The following is a 20,621-nucleotide window of genomic DNA, read 5'->3' as shown; positions in this document are numbered from 1 at the left end:
CAACTCATGTTTTTGACTGATTAATTTATATCTAATCAAGGTTAAAACTGGCAGATAATAATTAATTCCTGTCAACTTATTGCTTGCTTACTGATTGTCAAGTATTCACTGCCTCTCTTAATATATATGTTTGTGTTTTGGGGCTCTTTATCATGATATGGTTAGATTCTCTTTCCCTTTGTGTATTTTCTCTGTTAATGAGTTTTTTGTTTGTTTGTTTGTTTTTTGCTATGTGTTTTAATAATGGTTTTTACCACTTTTTTACTTCTAATGTAGAATTCTCTTTAGGATTTCTTGTGAAGCTGCTATGGTAAATGCTGAACTCTCTGTTTTTGTTCTCTGAGAAATATAATATTCTTGGCTAGCGTTTTTTTTAACTCACTGTTAGGAATCTCTCTCATCCTTAGGTTTTGAAAATTTGACTACAGTATGCCTTGGGAAGGTCTTCCTTGATTGAATCTAGTTGAGGTCCTTTAAAGCTCCTGCATATGGATGTCCATATCTCTTGTAAGACTTGGGAAGTTTTCATCTATTATTTCATTAAGTCTGTTCACAGTTCCTTTTTCCTCTCTTCTCCTTCAGGTATCCTTATATTGTGAATATATGTTCGCTTGATCGTATCCTGTATTTTTTATAGGCATTCTTCAATTATAGTGTCATTAGTTTCAAAACTTTTTATTGCTTCTTTCTAAGATTTATTTGTTTGAAAGTCAGAGTTACAAAAAAGGTGAGACAGAAGCAGAGATGTCTTCCATCTGCAGGTTCACTCCCAGGTGGTCTCAATGATCAGGGCTGGACCAGGCTCAAGCCAGGATCCAAGAGCTTCATCTGGGTCTCTCATGTGGGTGCAGGGGCTCAAGGATTTGTGCCACCTTCCATTGATGTTCCAGGCACATTATCAGGGAGCTGGATAAGAAGTGGAACAGCCAGGACTCAAACTGGCAGTCATATGGGATACTAGCACTACAAGTAGCAGCTCTACCTACTATGCCACAGCACTGGCCCTCAAAAATTTTCTTAAGATCAGAAATTCTTTCTCCCATTTGGTCTATCCTGTTGTTTGAGCTTTCAATTGTACTTTTTTTTTTTTTCCCTTTGGCATACAGAGTTAGACAGTGAGAGAGAGAGAGAGAGAGAAAGGTCTTCCTTCCGTTGGTTCACCCCACAAATGGCTGCTATGGCTGGCGTGCTGCGCCGATCAGAAGCCAGGAGCCAGGTGCTTCCTCCTAATATCCCATGTGGGTGCAAGGCCCAAGCACTTGGGCCATCCTCCACTGCCTTCCTGGGCCACAGCAGAGAGCTGGACTGGAAGAGGAGCAACCGGGACAGAATCCGGCGCCCCGACCGGGTCTAGAACCTGGAGTGCTGGCGCCGCAGGTGGAGGATTAGCCTAGTAAGCCACGGCACCGGCCTTCAATTGTACTTTATATTTTATCAATGGCATTTTCAACTCCAAAATGTGTGCTTCATTCTTTTTAACAATTTATTTCTTTGATGTATTCTCACTCATGTCAAGCAAAGTGTTCCTAATTTCTTTTACTGTCAATATTCTCTTACATCTCATTGATTTCCCTTCAGATGACTATTTTCTTTTTATTATCTTTCAGGCATTTCATAGATTTTTTTTTTAAATCGGGATCTGTTTTAGGGCAACTATCATGTCTTTCAGGAGGTGCCGTGCTTCCTTGCTTCTTCCTGTTTCCCGCATCCCTACACTGATGTCTTCATATCTGATTTAACAGTTTCTTTTTTATGTACTAGCTTTTGTTGGAAAAAAAGACATTTTGTTTATATGGAATGTGGGAATTCAGTTGTGTAGTTGCTTTGGTGTTGGTTGTAAGTGATCCCAGAAGTATAACTTATAAGTAATTTCTTCAACTGTAATAAATGTCAGCAATATCTGTAGGTACCATAGTTTTCTTGTCTGAACTAGTTAGTATAGAAGGTACTTATAAAAGTACTTCTAATTTTTAAACTATGGTAATTTGTATTTTTATTTGAAATTATTACCTGATTCTAGTAAATAGTAAATTCAAGATAAAAAATACATCTTTTATCTTTCATTGTTAAAAGTTAAAATCAATTATTTATTCCAGTAGTTTTCTTTCCAGTGCCAATTGACATTCTGTATAGATGATAATATAGTCTGTGAATAAACATAGCTTTGTTTCTCCCAAAGGGAAATTTTTAAAGTTTATTTTTGGGGGCCAGCATTGTGACATAGCAGGCACAGGATCCAAGATGGTTGAGCAGGGTATAACCACACTAACCTAAGCTGCTCTGGGATATGAAAAGAAAGGAGTCTGACTGGTGGAAATTTTCAGCAAGGAAGTGAAAAAAAAAAAAAAAAAAAAAAAGAGGAGACAAGACAGAGACCTGGCTGCAGCCAACCATGCAGCACAGCCATTTGCCGGCTGCTAGCCTTCATCTTAACACACTAAGATGGGAAGAAATCACCACGTACCTTGCTGCACATAACGTGAGAGGGAATTCCACAGTTACCCACTGACTTTTACTTTAGCTTAAAGAGCTCACTGGGTTCTGAGCAACTGCTGGGCTCAGAGCAGGGAAGCCAACTTGCTTCTTTCCCCTTCTCCAAACCCGCAGAGTGCCATACTGAACAGCATGCCTCTGTTATCCTTCCAGAATCATAGTCAGTGTCAGGGCAATGTCTGGCCTAAAGACAGATCTCCTGCATCCTGCAAATGGAAGTTTTTGGGCATTAGCTCTGGAGCTATGCTCAAGCGCTCTACATGAACAAGGGGGATTCACCTTAACTTCTGAGGCCTAATACCAGAAGCATCCTATAAAAATAAAATCTGCTCCTACCCTGGGAGATCTGGGTCTGAGATATTGACCACACTATACCCTGCAAAACTGAGACTGTAATGGTTCATTCTGTATTTCTTGGTGCCACTGGAATACATCCAGTGGAATAGAGAAGTATCTATCTGTACTTCACTTCTCTGTACTCAGTCTCCAGAGTAATATCTCATGTAAACCAGGTAGTCATCCTGTAGGACTGGGACAGGGTCCAGATCACATTCCCTAGTTTAGAGCTGTTGATGTTATAAGCCACAGCACCAGTCAAGCTCTTCTATCAGTACCTGAGGAAGGATCCATCAGTATCACACTGTCCCAGAGCTATTGGTGCCACAAGCCCTGGCATCACTCTGGATTGCCAGTAGGACAAGGGGCAGCCACTTCTGTCCCGCTCATCACCAAGAACAAGTCCTGGGCTATCACATTTGCCAGGGAGTCTGACACTGAACTCTCTGTGAACCAAAGCTACACACCCAAGGAAACCCTTATTCATCTCAAAACCACACTTCTATCCCAAGGAACTGCAGCAGTCTAGTGCACTGTATTACTTATAGACAAAGCTGACATTGATTAAGATAAAACAGATCACTCAGAGACTGCACTCCTGAGCTCACCTGGAGCCAAAGTCAAAGCAGTAACTCTTTTTTCCAGCTAAATCATAATTCTTTACAATAAAACCTACCCCAAATCAAGAAGGGATTAATATGCTAGATGGTCAGACTTCAATGTAGAGACACAGGAGACATGAAGAAGCAACATAGCATGATGCCTCCAAATGAACACAATATTCCTCCAGAATTAGATCCTGACCTGAAGGAAATCTATGAAGTGACAGATACAGATTTCAAAATAATGATTATAAGGAAAGTCTATGAGATGTAATAGAATACAAATAGACAGAATAAAGAAATAGGGAAGCCAATGAATAACATGAATAAAAATATTACTAAGGAGATAGAACTCATTAAGTAGAACCAAATAGAAATTTTGGAGTTGAAATCTTCAATCAGTGAAATAAAAATAAGATTGAAAGCTTTAATAGCAGAATACATCAAGTGGACAAAACAATTTCTGACCTCAAGGACAAGAATTTTGAAATAGCTCAATCACACAAAAATAAAAACAAAAGAATTAAAAAGAATGAAGAAATTCTACACAAATGTGGAATATCATGTTCCTGAAGGAGAAGGCGTTGAGAACATGCTAAATGAAATAATAGTTGAAAATTTCCCAGGTCTTGAAAACATGGACATCCAGATAAAAGAAGCTCAAAGAATACCAAGCAGACTCAACCTAAAAAGGTCTTCTGCAAGGCATATGTCATCATCAAATTGTCAAAAGTTAAAGACAAGGAAGGAACCCTGAAAACAGTGAGAGAAAAGTGTCAAGTTAAACATACAGGAAAAACAATTAGATTGACATCAGACTTCTCAACAGAAATCCTATAGACCAGAAGAGAGTGGGATGATATGTTCGAAGTCTTAAAAACTTTCAACCAAGAATATTATATCAAGTGCAGCTATTCTTTAAAAGAGAAGGAGAAATAAATTATTTTCCAGATAAGTAAAAACAGAGAATTCACTGCCACAGACTAACCTTATAAGAAGTTTTTAAGGGTGTCCTGAATTAGCAGTAAACATCATGAAAATACATGACAGCACCAAATTCACTAACAGAGCAGGTAAAATCATCATCCAATCTATAAAATAACAGGTCTTATCTGTCAATACTAAACCTGAGTGTATATGGATTAAATTCACCAACCAAAAGACTTAGGTTGGCTGAATACATTAAAAATCAGGACCTTTCTATATGCTACAAAAAAAAAAAAATCACTCACAAAGATACACACAGGTATAGTTAACAGTAAAGCTAGTCTTCAAACAGTACTTTATACTTTGTGTGTCTGTGTGAGTGCAAACTGTTGAAATGGTTATTTAGTATAGAGTTGATATTCTATATATAGAGATGATTAAAAATGAATCTTAATGAAAAATGGGAAGAGAGAGGGAGTAGGAGGTGGGAGGGTGGGTATGGGGGGAAGAACCACTATAATCTAAAAGTTGTACTTATGAAATATATATTCATTAAATATAAGCCTTCTATTAAAAAAAAAGAAAATGAAGGGCTGGAAAAAGGTATATCAAGTAAATGGAAACCAAAGCAAGCAGATATAGGTATTCTGATACCAGATAAAACAGACTTTAAAAACTGTAAAAAGAGGTAAAGAAGGACATAATATTTTGATAAAGATTCAATTCAGCAAGCAGATGTAACAATCATAAATATGTATTCACCCAACAGAAGACCACCCAGATGTATACAGAGAGTAATATAAGAGTTAAAGGGAGAGATAGGCTCTAATACAATAATAGTGGGTGAGTTCAGCTTCCCACTTTTTTTAATGGAAAGATCATCCAGAATAAAAAAAATAAAAATATCAAGTTGAAATAAACTATTGAGGAAATGGACCTAACAGACATTTACAGAACATCTCTCCCAACAGCTACAAAATACACATTCCTAATAGCACATGGAAAATGTTGTAGGATAGACCACATATTAGGTGGCAAATCAAGTCTCAGGAAATTTGAAGATTGAAATCATGTCGTGTATTTTCTCAGGCCATGAAGGAATAAAACTAGAAATCAACAACAAGAAGAACAATAGAACGCTCATAAATTGTTGGAAATTAAACATGCTACTGAATGATCACTGGGTCACTGATATAGTTTAAAAGGAAATAAAATATTTTCTTGAGATAAATAAGTGAAATCAGAACATACCAAAATCTATGGAATACAGCAAAGACAGTATTAAGAGAAAATTTTATAGCATTAAGTACTTACATTAAAAAGAAAAATATCTCAAATTAAAGATGCAATGATGCATCTTGAAGACTTATAAAAACAAGAAAAAACCAAATCTATATATAGGAGGAGGTGAGAAATTATAAAGACCAGAGCATAAATAAATGAAGTTGAATCTAGAAATATCAACAAAACAAAAAGTTGGTTTTTGAGAAGATAAACAAAATAAATAAACCTCTAGCCAGACTAACAAAGAAGAAAAGATGAAAAACTCAAATAAATATTAGAGATGAAAAAGAAGACATTACAAATGACACCACTGAAATACAAAGGATCGTAAAAAAACTACTATAAAGAACTATATGTTAATAAATTAAAAAAACATAAAAAAATTCTTGCATTCATATAACCTACCAAGGTTAAATCAAGAAGATATACACAATCTAAACAGATCCATAATAAGCAGTGAGATGGAAGCAGTAACAAAAATCTTTTCTTGACAAAAAGTATGGGATCTGATGGTTTTCCTATTGAATTCTACAAAAAATTCAAAGAGAAAGTAACTCTAATACTCTTCATGCCATTACAACTTTTTGGACAGGATGGAATTCTGCCAAACTCTTTTTATGGGGACAGCATTACTTTTATACCAAAACCAAAGGCATGACATGAAAAGAAAACTACAGGCCTGTATTGTTAATGTACATAGATGCAAAGATTCTCAATAAAATACTGTCATGTAAATCCAAAACACATAAAAAGATCACAAGTCATGATCAAGTGGAATTTATCCCAGAAATGCAAGAGTTGTTTGACAGTTGAAAATCAATAAATGTCATAAATCACATCAATGGAATGAAGAACAAAATCATATGGTCATCTCAATAGATGTAGAGAAAGCATTTGTTAAGATTCAACACCTCTTCATGATAAAACATTCCACAAATTAGGCATGAAAGGGCTTTCCTCAAAATTATAAAGGCTGTATATCACAAACTAACAGCCAATATCATACTTAATGGGGAAAAACTGAAAACATTTCCCCTCAGATCTGTAACAAGACAAAGATGTCCATTTTCACCACTCTTATTCAATATAGTACTAGAAGTTTTAGCAAGAGCAATTAGGAGGAGAAAGAAATAAATGGCATCCAGATTTGGAAATGGGAAGTCAAATTTTCCGTGTTTATAGGTGGCATGATGCTGTACTTGGAAAGACCTAAGCAATCCACCAAAAAGCTGTTAGAATTGATAAATCAATTCAGTAAGTTGAAGGTTACAACATATTTAAAAAAAGTAGCTTTTTTATATACTAATATTTAGGAATAAATTTAACCAAAGAAGTGAAAGATCTCTACAAAGAAAATTATCAGACGGTGATGAAAGGAATCATCAAAGACACAGAAAATATGGAACAATATTCCTTGCTCATGGATTGTAAGACTAAATATCATTAAAATGTCTATACAATCTAAAGTAATTTGCAGATTCAGTGCAATGCCTATAAAAACACCAAAGGCATTCTTTGCTAAGTTAGAATAAAACAAACCTAAAATTCATATGGGATCAAGAAAGACATCAAATAACCAAAGCAATCTTAAGCAAGAAAAACCAAGCTGGAGGCATCACAGTGCCTGATTTCAAAGCATACTCGAAAGCTATAGTAATTAAAATAGCTTGGTAATGACACAAAGACTGATCAATGGAACAGAACAGAAAGCCCAGAAACTAATCCATGTTCATACATGCAACTGATTTTTGACAAAAGTGTTCAGACTGTATAGTGGAGTAAAGTTAGTTTCTTCAACAAATGGTGCTATCAAAACAGATGTATATATATATGGAAGATTGAAATTAAATCCATACCTGTCACCATATACAAAAATCAACTCAAGATGGATTAAAGACCTAAATTTAAGGCCTGAGACTATGAAGTTGCTGAAAGAAAATGTAGGGGAAACACTCCAAGACATTGGTATAGGGGATGACTTCTTGGATATGACCTCCAAACCACAGGCAACAAAAACAGAACTAGACAAATGAAACTAAACAAATTCAGAAGCCTTTGACAGCAAAGGAGATGGTCAATGGAATGAAGAGACATCCAACAGAATGGGAAAAACTATTTGCAAAACACCTATCTGTTAAAGGATTAATATTATGAATGTATCATCAACTTAAGAAACTCAAGAATGAAAGGAAAATCCAATTGAGAAATGAGCAAAGGATTTCAATAGGTAGTTCTCAAAAAAAGAAATACAAATGGCTAACAAAGATATGAAAAAATGATGAACATCACTAGCCTTCTGGGACATGCAAATGAAAACCACAGAGATATATCACTTCACCCCGGTCAGAATGGCTAAAATCCAAAACACAGAGAGTTAAGCACAAAGAGGAACACTTATACTCTGTTGGTTGGAATGTAATGCAGCCACTGTGGAAAACAGCGTGGAGAATTTTTTTTTAAGATTTTATTGGAAAGGCAAAGTTAGAAAGAGTGGAGAGAGAGAGAGAGAGAGAGAGAGAGAGAGAGAGAGGGCTTTTATCCACTGTTCCATTCCCCAAATGGCCAGAAGGAACAGGGCTGGGCCAGGCTGAAGCCAGGAGCCTGAAGCTTCTTTCAGGTTTTCCATGTGGGTGTAGGGGCCTGAGGACTTGGGCCATCCCCTGCTGCTTTCCCAGGTACATTAGCAGGGAACTGATCAGAAGTGGAGTAGCTAGAACTCAAACCGGTGCTCATATGCAATGCCAATACTGCAGGCTGCTGCTTAACCTGCTAAGGCACAACATCTGACTCTGGAGATTTCTTTAAAAACTAGAAATAGTCTTTGTATATTATTATGTCTTGAACACAGTGTCTTTCCATATTATTATGTCTTGAACACAATGTATCAAAGAGACACCTAAACCACCATGTTTATAACAGCACTGTTCACAATGGCCAACCAAAATTTGGATCCAACCAAGATGTCCATCATCAAATGAATGGATAAAGAAAATGTGGTATGTATACCCAATGGAATAGTATTCAGCTATAAGAAAAAGACTGAATTTCTACTACTTGTAGCAAAATGGATGCAACTGGACGACATCATTTTGAGTGAAATAAGCCAGACCCAGAAAGACAAACACCACATGTGTATGTTGTCCCTTATATATCAAAGCTAAAATTTAACAAAAAAAAAAAAAAAAGAGAGAGAAAAAAAAGGAAATAATCTGTGTTTCAGAAAAGCTGCAAATTTAGTTCTATAAAACTTTGTTTTATAACTTTGTCAAACCAATGGTTAACAATGTTATATTACTATAGTTTTAATGATCTGTGATTAATTCACAATTTATATTTGGTTGAAATGGTCATTTTTACATTGAATTATCATTTGTAGCCATTGTATTTCCACTAAACTAGGGTCTTTTTGCATTTTACTTCCTAAATTTCTTATTATGTGAACTATTACTACACCTTTTTACTGTAGTTTTAATATATGTTAACTCAAAACCTAAAATAAAAGAAAGGGAGAAGGAGAGAGGGTGAGAGGAAAGTGGAAGAAGGAGGGAGGAAGGAATGGAATATTATTATGCTCTTATAAACTATATTGAGGCCGATGCCACGGCTCACTAGGCTAATCCTCTACCTGCGGTGCCAGCACCCGGGGTTCTAGACCCGGTTGAGATGCCGGTCCTGTCCCAGTTGCTCCTCTTCCAGCCAGCTCTCTGCTGTGGCCTGACAGTGCAGTGGAGGATGGCCCAGGTCCTTGGGTATGCACCCACATGGGAGACCAGGAAGAAGCACCTGGCTCCTGGCTTCAGATCGGCGCAGTGCGCCGGCCGCAATACACCCTCCATAGCGACCACTTGGGTGGTGAAACAATGGAAAAAGGAAGACCTTTCTCTTTGTCTCTCTCTCTCTCACTGTCTAACTCTGCCTGTCAAAAAAAAGAAGAAGAAGAAGAAAAAAAACTATATTGTATCTGTTAAAAAACTAAAAATTGAAAAATAAAAATAATATTGCCACTATAACTTTCTTTTGATTAATACTAGTATGGTAGCTTTTGTTTGTTTGTTTGTTTTACTTTGAAGAGTCTATTGGGGCTTTATTTTTAGTTTCTTTTTTTGTAGTTAATTATCATATAAATGGATTTTGCATTTTTATCTAATCTGCCAAATTGTGACTTTAACTGAAGTGTGTAGAACATTTATATTTAATGTGATTATTAATCTGGTTAGATTTCTATCTGTCATGTCATTTTTTTCTATTGGTCTTTGTTTTCTTCTTCATTTTCTGCTTTTTTTAATTTTGAATTTTTGCTTTTATTCATTACATTAATGTCAGATTTATCTTTTTGTTTTATAATTTAGTGATTGCTTTAGAGATTTATAGTATAAATTTTTACTTATTTGGATAGATCTTAAAGTGCTACTATACTGCACCACATGTAGAATAAGAATCTTACCATACTCTAATTTATTTTTTCCCTTTCTAGCCTTTATCCTCTTTGTGTTATAAATTTTACTTGTACATATTATCCTATGATACATTAGCATGATTATCTGAATAGTCATTTCTCTTTTACCATGATTTAAATAATAAGTCTTATATTTTGCCATGTACTTAGCACTTTTAGTGCTTTTCTTTCCTTTTTGTATACCTAAATTTCCTTCTGGTATCATTATTTTTCTACTGTCAGAGGCGCTTTATTTAACATTTCTTTTTGTGCAACTACTTTTTATGTCTGAAAAAATCTGTCACACATCTGTTTTTGAAAATTTGCTTGGGGCCGGCACTGCGGCTCACCAGGCCTCCTCCGCCTTGCAGCGCTGGCACACCGGGTTCTAGTCCTGGTCGGGGCGCCGGATTCTGTCCAGGTTGCCCCTCTTCCAGGCCAGCTCTCTGCTGTGGCCAGGGAGTGCAGTGGAGGATGGCCCAAGGCCTTGGGCCCTGCACCACATGGGAGACCAGGATAAGTACCTGGCTCCTGCCATCGGATCAGCATGGTGTGCTGGCCGCCGCGCGCTGACTGCTGCGGCCATTGGAGAAAAAGAAAATTTGTTTGAGTATTATTGGTTAATATCAGCTGGGTATACAATTTTCCATTGACATTTTTTTGCCCACTACTTTAATGTAGTTCCACTGTCTTTTCTAATTACAATAAGAAAATTATTCTTAACAGTTTCTTTCTATGATACATAACCTACTTCTTTCTGACAACTTGTAAAATTTTCTGTTTATTACTTGTTTTCAAAAATTTTATTACTATGTGCCTTGCTGAAATTCTCTTTGTTTTCTCTTCATTGTTTTTTGGGGGCTTCCTGGGCCCATAGGTTTATGATTACCATCATATTTGGAGCGTTTTAGTCATTATTATCAAGTATTCCTTTTATCTCTATCATTTCTGTAAATATTAGGTAGTTTCATATATCACTGAAGTTCTTTTCAGTTTTTCCTTGCAGTGTTTACTTTTGAATGGTTTCTGTTGAATTTGTTGATAAATCTATTCTGCAATATCTACTCTTCTATTAATGCATCCATTGTATTATTAATTTCATATAACAGAAAATTGGTTTTGGTTTTGTTTTTTTTTTTTTTTTTTTTTTTGACAGGCAGAGTGGACAGTGAGAGAGAGAGACAGAGAGAAAGGTCTTCCTTTTGCCGTTGGTTCACCCTCCAATGGCCGCCGCGGACAGCGCGCTGCGGCCGGCGCACCGCGCTGATCCGATGGCAGGAGCCAGGATCCAGGTGCTTTTCCTGGTCTCCCATGGGGTGCAGGGCCCAAGCACCTGGGCCATCCTCCACTGCACTCCCTGGCCACAGCAGAGGGCTGGCGTGGAAGAGGGGCAACCGGGACAGAATCCGGCGCCCCGACCGGGACTAGAACCCGGTGTGCCGGCGCCGCTAGGCGGAGGATTAGCCTAGTGAGCCGCGGCGCCGGCCGGTTTTGGTTCTTTTTATATCTACCTTTCTTATTTTGTAAATATGTATAATGTAGTTGTGTTAATTGCATTAATGGCTTGTGCTTAATTTTTGCAATTCACAGGTAGTTTTTGATTGAGTTACTTTTATTTTATTTTATGTAAGGTTTATTCATTTATTTGAAAAGTAGAGTTCAGAAAGGCAGAGGCAGAGAGAGAGGGGGAGAGAGAGAGAGAGAGAGCGAGGGTCTTCCATCCTCTGGTTCACGCTCCAATTAGATGCAATGGCCAGAGCTGAGATCAGCCAGAATCAAGGAGCTTCTTCCAGGTCTCCCACATGGGCACAGGGGCTCAAGGACTTGGGTGCCATCTTCCACTGCCCTTCCAGGTCAAAGTAGAAAACTTTATCAGAAGTGGAGTAGCCGGGGCTTGAACGGGCACCTAAATGGGATGTTGACACTGCAGGCAGCAGGCTTACCTGTTATGCCACAGTACTGGCCCTGAGTTTCTTCTTTTTTTATGGGTCCTATTTCTTTACCTGCCTGTTCATCTTTGATTGGAAACGTGATGTTATGAATTTTACTTTGCATACCAGGTATTTTATATTTATATTTTTAGAAATACTTATTAGCTTCGTTCTTGAATGTTAGCAATTTATTTGGAAGCATTTTCATCATACAGGTCTTCCTTCTTTAATATTTTTTAGAATCAGAACCATGTTTAATGTGAGACTAGTTATTTCCTACAACTGAATTAAAACTTAGTTTTATATTCTCTCTGATATCATGTGACTCACAATTTTTTACACTGTGACAGTGAGAATAGACATGATTTCCATCCCTAGTCCCCAGGTAGGTACTAAGCACTGTTCTCTCCAATCTTTCAGAATGGTTCTTTCCATGAACTCAGATATTTTCTTTACATGCATGTACTAACTATTTTCTTGCTGAATATTCCATAGAACCCAACCCCCAGAGGATCTCTGAAGTTCCTCCTCTATGAAATTATTTCCTTTCTGGTATATGCAGGGTCATATCAGTTCAGGGATTCACCAAGAAAAGTCACATTCACATAGTAGGCCAAAGTGACTTTTGGTTAGGCCCTCAAGAATCTTCTAATTTAAAGATGACTGAGAAACTACTTAAACTCACAGGATAGATATGAAAAAGAACCCTATCTGATCAGAAACTGAACCAGATCCCTGAAGGTGAGAAGTGAAGTAAATTATGTCAGAGTGTTAAATATATGATTTTTTATGACAAAAGGATATTTATCCCATACTATGCTTTAATTTTTATTCTCATTATAACTTCACAAGACACAAGAGAAATCACTTGCCAGCGCCGTGGCTCACTAGGCTAATCATCCACCTTGCGGCGCCGGCACACCGGGTTTCCAGTTGGGGCACCAGATTCTGTCCCGGTTGCCCCTCTTCCACGCCAGCTTTCTGCTGTGGCCAGAGAGTGCAGTGGAGGATGGCCCAAGTCCTTGGGCCCTGCACCACATGGGAGACCAGGAAAAGCACCTGGATCCTGGCTCCTGCCATCGGATCAGCGCGGTGCGCCGGCCGCAGCGCGCTGTCCGCGGCGGCCATTGGAGGGTGAACCAACGGCAAAAGGAAGACCTTTCTCTCTGTCTCTCTCTCACTGTCCACTCTGCCTGTCAAAAAACAAAAATAAAAAAATAAAAGAGAAATCACTGTTCATTTCCAATATGCTACTATATTTTAAATATTTGTTTTGGATTTATAAATGGCCAGTTGATGTTAACGATCATGTTTTCTTTAATATTTTAGAAGCAAGCCCTTCTAGAGAAAAAAATGGCTTATCATTTACAAAAAATGCAAGAAACTGGTTTTAAAGAAGAAGATATAGGAAAAAGTACATTTGAATATAGAGGACAAGATGGAACACTTGGTGAATGTAAGAATAGTAAAAGATAATGTCTCTAAATAGGAAATGCTTATCTATATAGAAATTTCTTTGTAACATTCAGAGTACATGCCAAACCTTGTTCTAGCTTTTTCCACATTATAGCCCAAGTTCAAAAGTAGATATATATGTAAAAATTATAGTTAACTAAAACAATCTTATTAGCTTACAGACAAGCTTGCTTGCCTTATAGTTCACTATACTTAAAATAATGTATTTTTTCTACTGAAAGTGTAAAAACTCTCAGGTAACATAATTGCTATTATGTAGAAACATAATATTTTACTACATTAGAAAAAATAATTTTGGGGATGGACATTTGGGTTAGAGGTTAAATTGCTGGTTGGAACACCCATATTCCATATCAGAGTACCGGGGTTCAAGTCCTAGTTCTGCTCCCAAGTCTAGCTTCCTGTGTAATGCACACCTTGGGAGACAGCAGGTGATAGTTCAAGTAGTTGGATCCTTGTCACCCACATGGGAGACCTGACTCCCAGCTTTGGTCAACGCTGCTATTTGGGAAATGAATCATTGGATCGGAGCTCTCTCTGTCTTTCTTTCCACCCTCCTCCTCCCCTCAATGAAATAAATAAATTTTTAGAAAGAATAAATATTGTGAAGTGATTAAGCTAATTAACAAGCTAATTAACATATTCATCATCTCAGTTGCATGTTGTATTTTTTCAGAAAACTTAAGATTTACTTTTCTAAGCACATTTCAAATGTGCAATAAATTACTAACTGAAGTGACCATGCTGTACATTAGACTCTCAGAACTTGCTCATTTTATAACGGAAACTGTGTGCCTTTTGACTAACTTACCCTCATTCTTCCAATCCCCTACCTCTGGTTAAGCATCATTCTACTCTCTGCTTTTCAAAACATTGTATTGTATGTCTCAAAAATATATAACTTTTATCTGTCATTTATTCTTACATAAACCTGGAAAAAATAAAACATTGTTTCTTCAATCAAAAAATCCAGACAATTCTAAAATAAGTAAATACTTCCAATATGCCATCATCATATAAATTATTTTTTGTTGCATTGTATATATTTTAAAATGTAACTTCAATAATATGAAATACTTGTAAGGCAACCATTATCAAATAAGGGCAATGAAGTCCCTGATATTCATTTATTGCCTCTAGTTAATATTAATAATTGTTAATATTGATTAATATTAACCAAGTCTGTTAAAGGGAATCTCCCTCAGATTTCTTCTAATACATATTTGTAATTGGTTTTGTTGATTTTTCAGTAAACATAAAGTTATAATGAGAATCTATAAAGTACATAAGTTGTTAGATAACATTGTCATCTTCCACCAAACTTAAAACCTCTGGGGATGGGAGAAGGAGAGCAAGAGCGAGAGCGAGAACGAGAACGAGAATGAGAGGGAGAGAGAGAGAAACATTAGAAGAATCACATCCAGTAGTCTATGAATTGGGAGGCATTGCTCTAACATTTTACAACTCTAAAGAAAACCCTTTACCACACAGAGACAGAGGATCTTTTGCTAACCTATATTTAGAAAAAGAAATTCTAATTGCCTTTATCACAAAGGGTATGCCAGGATTTAAGACACACCCAGCAACTGGGATAGGAACTGCTGGCTGATGAGTCTTCAGCCCAGTCAGTATACAGGTGTGTATTTCTACAGAGAATAAATGATACGTTCCAGTTGACCCTAGTGCAAATTTTTCTTTCTGTCAGAAGAATTAACTTGAGAGATAATGTTTCAGGGATAATTGTTTTTCCTCCCATTTCACATCTCTCTCCATCTTGTTCAATTTCTTCTCCTATTTCCACAGGTTAACATATGCTTCACTTTCTCTTGGACATGAAATAGTAGATTATTCTGGGTAATTTTGTCTTTCTCATTATTAAAAATAAATGTTCTATGTTTTTAAGCATCTCCAAAGAAGAAAAAGAAAAATTCTGATGATATAAAGTTACTGTTTCCTGCTGATGACCAGAAAATATGTAAAGAAGTATATGGTAATTTAATGTTAGCTTCAGAAATACTAAACATTAAATAGTAATTTGTAGAGAGCCTGAATTTGGTGGTGACTGCTTCTAAAATGCAGATATATACTCTTAACTCTCTCATCAAATGATCATTTTAGAGTGATGCTTATCAACAAGTAAACAGCCTTTGTTACTTTCAGATTTGTTTTTTAGATAACAAATTCAGTATTTTGAACCTGACTTCATACTATCAGTTTAGAAAAATTAAGCACTTATTACTATTAAATACATAATTCAGAATTTCTAAAATTTATAAAATAACTTTTTAAGAATAAAATGACTTTAAAAAGTGATGAAATGGGTGAGAAATTAAGTACATTAACTCCAAAGCCACTGAGATCCCACTGAAATGTCACTTTTCTTATTTCTTATCTTTTACTGTGTTGCCTGTTAGAGCTCACTAGATCAGAATAAGAGCCAACATAGCAATATGAAAATCCTCCAATCATACACCATCAAATGTGTGAGACCATTCAAAATGGAACATGACTGCCTTTGCTCTGTTAAATTGTAAAGGAGAAATTAACATATAAATCTTAAATCTCTTTGCCCTTATTGGTAACAATACAAAGATAATAAAGTCTATAATCTTTCCACATGTGAGTACACAATTTGTCTCATGAAAGACTCAGAAATTTGTGAGGAGTCAAGGTTGCCTTAGCTTAGGCTGTCTTCCACCTTCACGATCACTGAGGTTGAGTAAATGCAGCTCTAAGCTCTTGTGGGTTTCAGGTTTAAAGTCCAATTTTCTAAGTTGTCAAAGAGTTATTATAACATGCACAATAATGATAACATTACTCCCACAACTAGTAAATACAAATTCTCCATTGCTAACATAATCTCAAACAAAGTGATACTCTAAATTCTAGTATTTAATTCAATCCAAACTAGTACAACTACTGTCAGATAATGTCAGTGGTATGGAAGGATGAGAGATAGAAAATACTGATTTTTTTCAACTTTTATTTAACAAATATAAATTTTCAAAGTACAACTTTTGAATTATAGTGGCTTCCCCCCCATAACCTCCCTCCCACTCGCAACTATCCATCTCCCACTCCCTCTACCATCCCATTCTTCATCAAGATTCATTTTTCATATTAAGCTGCTAATCAACAGTCAGGGTGAGGGCTGATCAAGTCACCGTTTCTCATAGTGTTCATTTCACTTTAACAGGTTTCCTTTATGGTGCTCAGTTAGTTGTCACCTATCAAAGAGAACAAGTGGTATTTGTCCCTTTGGGATTGGCTTATTTCACTCAGCATAATGTTTTCCAAATTCCTAACAGGGATCACTTTTCAGTTAAAATTTAAACACTTAAGAATAATTGTGTGTTAATTACAGAGTTCAACCAATGGTACTAGAACAAAAAAAAGTACTAAAATGGATAAAGTATTACATTGTACATCAACCGTCAGGACAAGAGCTGATCAAGTCACTGTTTCTCATAGTGTCCATTTCACTTCAACAAGTTTCCCCTTTGGTGCTCAGTTAGTTGTCGCCAATCAGGGAGAACATATGATATTTGTCCCTTTGGGACTGGCTTAATTCACTCAGCATGATGTTTTCCAAATTCCTCCATCTTGTTGCAAATGACTGGGTTTCGTTGTTTTTGACTGCTGTATAGTATTCTATGGAGTACATGTCCCATAATTTCTTTATCCAGTCTACTGTTGATGGGCATTTGGGTTGGTTCCAGGTCTTAGCTATTGTGAATTGAGCTGCAATCAACATTAATGTGCAGACTGGTTTTTTGTTTGCCAATTTAATTTCCTTTGGGTAAATTCCAAGGAGTGGGATGGCTGGTTTGAATGGTAGGGTTATCTTCAGGTTTCTGAGGAATCTCCAGACTGACTTCCATAGTGGCTTGACCAGTTTGCATTCCCACCAACAGTGGGTTAGTGTCCCTTTTTCCCCACATCCTCTCCAGCATCTATTGTTGGTAGATTTCTGAATGTGAGCCATTCTAACTGGGGTGAGGTGGAACCCCATTGTGGTTTTGATTTGCATTTCCCTGATTGCTAGTGATCTTGAACATTTTTTTTCATGTGTCTGTTGGCCATTTGGATTTCCTCTTTTGAAAAATGTCTATTGAGGTCCTTGGCCCATCTCTTAAGTAGGTTGTTTGTTTTGATCTTGTGGAGTTTCTTGATTTCTTTGTAGATTCTGGTTATCAACCCTTTATCAGTTGCATAGTTTGCAAATATATTTTCCCATTCTGTCGGTTGTCTCTTCACTTTCCCGACTGTTTCTTTTGCAGTACAGAAACTTCTGAATTTGATGCAATCCCAAATGTTAATTTTGGCTTTGACTGCCTGTGCTTCTGGGGTGTTTTCCAAGAAGTCATTGCCGGTTCCTATATCTTGCAGGGTTTTTCCAATGCTCTCTAATAATTTGATGGTGTCAGGTCGTAGATTTAAGTCTTTAATCCATGTTGAGTGGATTTTTGTGTAAGGTGAAAGGTAGGGGTCTTGCTTCATGATTCTGCACATGGAAATCCAATTTTCCCAGCACCATTTATTGAATAGACTGTGCTTACTCCAGGGATTGGTTTTGGATTCTAGATCAAATATAAGTTGGCTGTAGATGTTTGGATTGATTTCTGGTGTTTCAATTCTGTTCCATTGGTCTATCCATCTGTTTCTGTACCAGTACCATGCTGTTTTGATTACAACTGCCCTGTAGTATGTCCTGAAATCTAGTATTGTGATGCCTCCAGCTTTGTTTTTGTTGTACAAGATTGCTTTAGCTATTCGAGGTCTCCTGTGCCTCCATATGAATTTCAGCACCATTTTTTCCAGATCTGAGAAGAAGGTCTTCGGTATCTTGATTGGTATTGCATTGAATCTATAAATTGCTTTTGGGAGAATGGACATTTAGATGATATTGATTCTTTCAATCCATGAGCATGGAAGATTTTTCCATTTTTTGGTATCCTCTTCTATTTCTTTCTTTAAGGTTTTGTAATTTTCATTGTAGAGATCTTTAACGTCCTTGGTTAAGTTTATTCCAAGGTATTTGATTGTTTTGTAGCTATTGTGAATGGGATTGATCTTAGAAGTTCTTCCTCAGACATGGCATTGTCTGTGTATACAAAGGCTGTTGATTTTTGTGCATTGATTTTACCCTGCTACTTTGCCAAACTCTTCTATGAGTTCCAATAGTCTCTTAGTAGAATTCTTTGGGTCCCCTAAATAAAGAATCATATCATCTGCAAAGAGGGATAGTTTGACTTCTTCCTTCCCAATTTGTATCCCTTTAATTTCTTTTTCTTGCCTAATAGCTCTGGCTAGAACATCCAGAACTATATTGAAAAGCAGTGGTGAGAGTGGGCATCCCTGTCTGGTACCAGATCTCAGTGGAAATGCTTCCAATTTTTCCCCATTCAATAGGATGCTGGCCATGGGTTTTTCATAGATTGCTTTGGTTGTATTGAGGAATGTTCCTTCCAAACCCAGTTTGCTTAGAGTTTTCATCATGAACAGGTGTTGTATTTTATCAAATGCTTTCTCGGCGTCTATTGAGATAATCATATGGTTTTTCTTCTGCAGTCTGTTAATGTGGTGTATCACATTGATTGTTTTGCGCACATTAAACCATCCCTGCATACCAGGGATAAATCCCACTTGGTCTGGATGGATGATCTTTCTGATGTGTTGTTGCATTCTATTGGCCAGAATTTTATTGAGGATTTTTGCATCTATGTTCATCAGGGATATTGGTCTGTAATTCTCTTTCAATGCTGCATCTTTTCCCGGCTTAGGAATTAAGGTGATGCTGGCTTCATAGAAAGAATTTGGGAGGACTCCCTCTTTTTCGATTGTTCTGAATAGTTTGAGAAGAATTGGAGTCAGTTCTTCTTTAAATATCTGGTAGAATTCAGCAGTGAATCCATCTGGTCCTGGGCTTTTCTTTGTTGGGAGGGCCTTTATTACTGTTTCAATGTCTGTCTTAGTTATGGGTCTGTTTAGGTTTTTGATGTCTTCCTGGTGTCGCTCCCCGTCTTCGTGGAGGAACGACAGAGGACCCTGTGCTGTTCTTTTGTCTGCTCGGCCCTCCCCGGGTTTGCTGCTGGATCTTCCCAGGTTGGCTACTGACCCTTCCACCTCCGTGGAAGGGCGGTTCCCCCTAGCCACTTTCCCCACTTCCACGGGGGAGCGGCACACCGCTGGCCGGCTCTCTCGGGGGCTGCTCAGGTGTTCCTCATAGATGTTCCTGGTGCATGTTGTCTCTCTCCTCCTTTATAGTCCTCTTCCACCAATCCCAACTCTGCTACCCACACGCTGAGTACGCTGCTCTCCTCCAATCAGGAGCAGGTCCTGCTGTTTATTGGTTGAACTGGAGGCAGCTGTGTAGAAGCTGTTTCCTCCTCTCCCAGCGCCATATTGTGGGAGAGCAGATGCATAGAATAAGTCTTAATTCCAGTAACAGTATAGTCTGAGTTGCTCCCCACACCTGGTTCAATTTAGGTAGGTTGCATGTGTCCAGGAATCTATCCATTTCTGATAGGTTTCCCTGTTTGCTGGCATACAAGTCCTTGTAGTAATTTCTGATGATTCTTTTTATTTCTGTGGTGTCTGTTGTTACGTTTCCTTTTTCATCTCTGATTTTATTGATTTGGGTCTTTTCTTTTTTTAGTTAGTTGGGCCAATGGGGTGTCAATTTTGTTTATTTTTTCAAAAAAACAGCTCCTCATTTGGCTGATTTTTTGTAATTTTTTTTTATTCAATCCTGTTGATTTCTTCTCTGATTTTAATTATTTCTCTTCTACTAGATTTGGGTCTGGTTTGCTGTAGGTTTTCTAGATCCTTGAGGTGAATGGAAAGCTCATCTATTTTTGGTTGAATACTGTAATCAATACACAATTCTTCTTAAGTGCTGAAACTTAACTGAAAAGTGATTGCTGTTAAATATAAGAGTGGCAATAAGAAAGGGAAGAGATGTGCAATTCAGGACATGCTCAAGCTGACTTACCTCAAACGGTAGAGTTAGAAACATACCAGGGGATTCCAATTCAATCCCATCGAGGTGGCATGTACCAATGCCATCTCACTAGTCCCAGTGATCAATTTCTGTTCACAATTTATCACAATGATAGGACTAAGAGCCAAAGGGAT

General features: G+C 37.2%; 1 protein-coding gene across 2 annotated transcripts in view; it reads left to right on the top strand.

The window, feature by feature from the left end:
• The window catches only part of FSIP2 (fibrous sheath interacting protein 2), a 120,097-nt gene that overhangs the window by 18,592 nt on the left and 80,884 nt on the right, over positions 1-20,621 (top strand). For both annotated transcript variants that reach the window (XM_051849368.2, XM_051849367.2), the window contains exons 8-9: positions 13,338-13,464; positions 15,388-15,474. In XM_051849368.2, coding sequence (XP_051705328.1) covers positions 13,338-13,464; positions 15,388-15,474 — 214 coding nt within the window. The remainder of the gene's footprint in view (positions 1-13,337; positions 13,465-15,387; positions 15,475-20,621) is intronic.

This window comes from Oryctolagus cuniculus, chromosome 3, assembly GCF_964237555.1.
Source record: "Oryctolagus cuniculus chromosome 3, mOryCun1.1, whole genome shotgun sequence".
NCBI classification, from domain to species: Eukaryota; Metazoa; Chordata; class Mammalia; order Lagomorpha; family Leporidae; genus Oryctolagus; species Oryctolagus cuniculus.
This window is presented reverse-complemented; position numbering and strand designations above follow the sequence as displayed.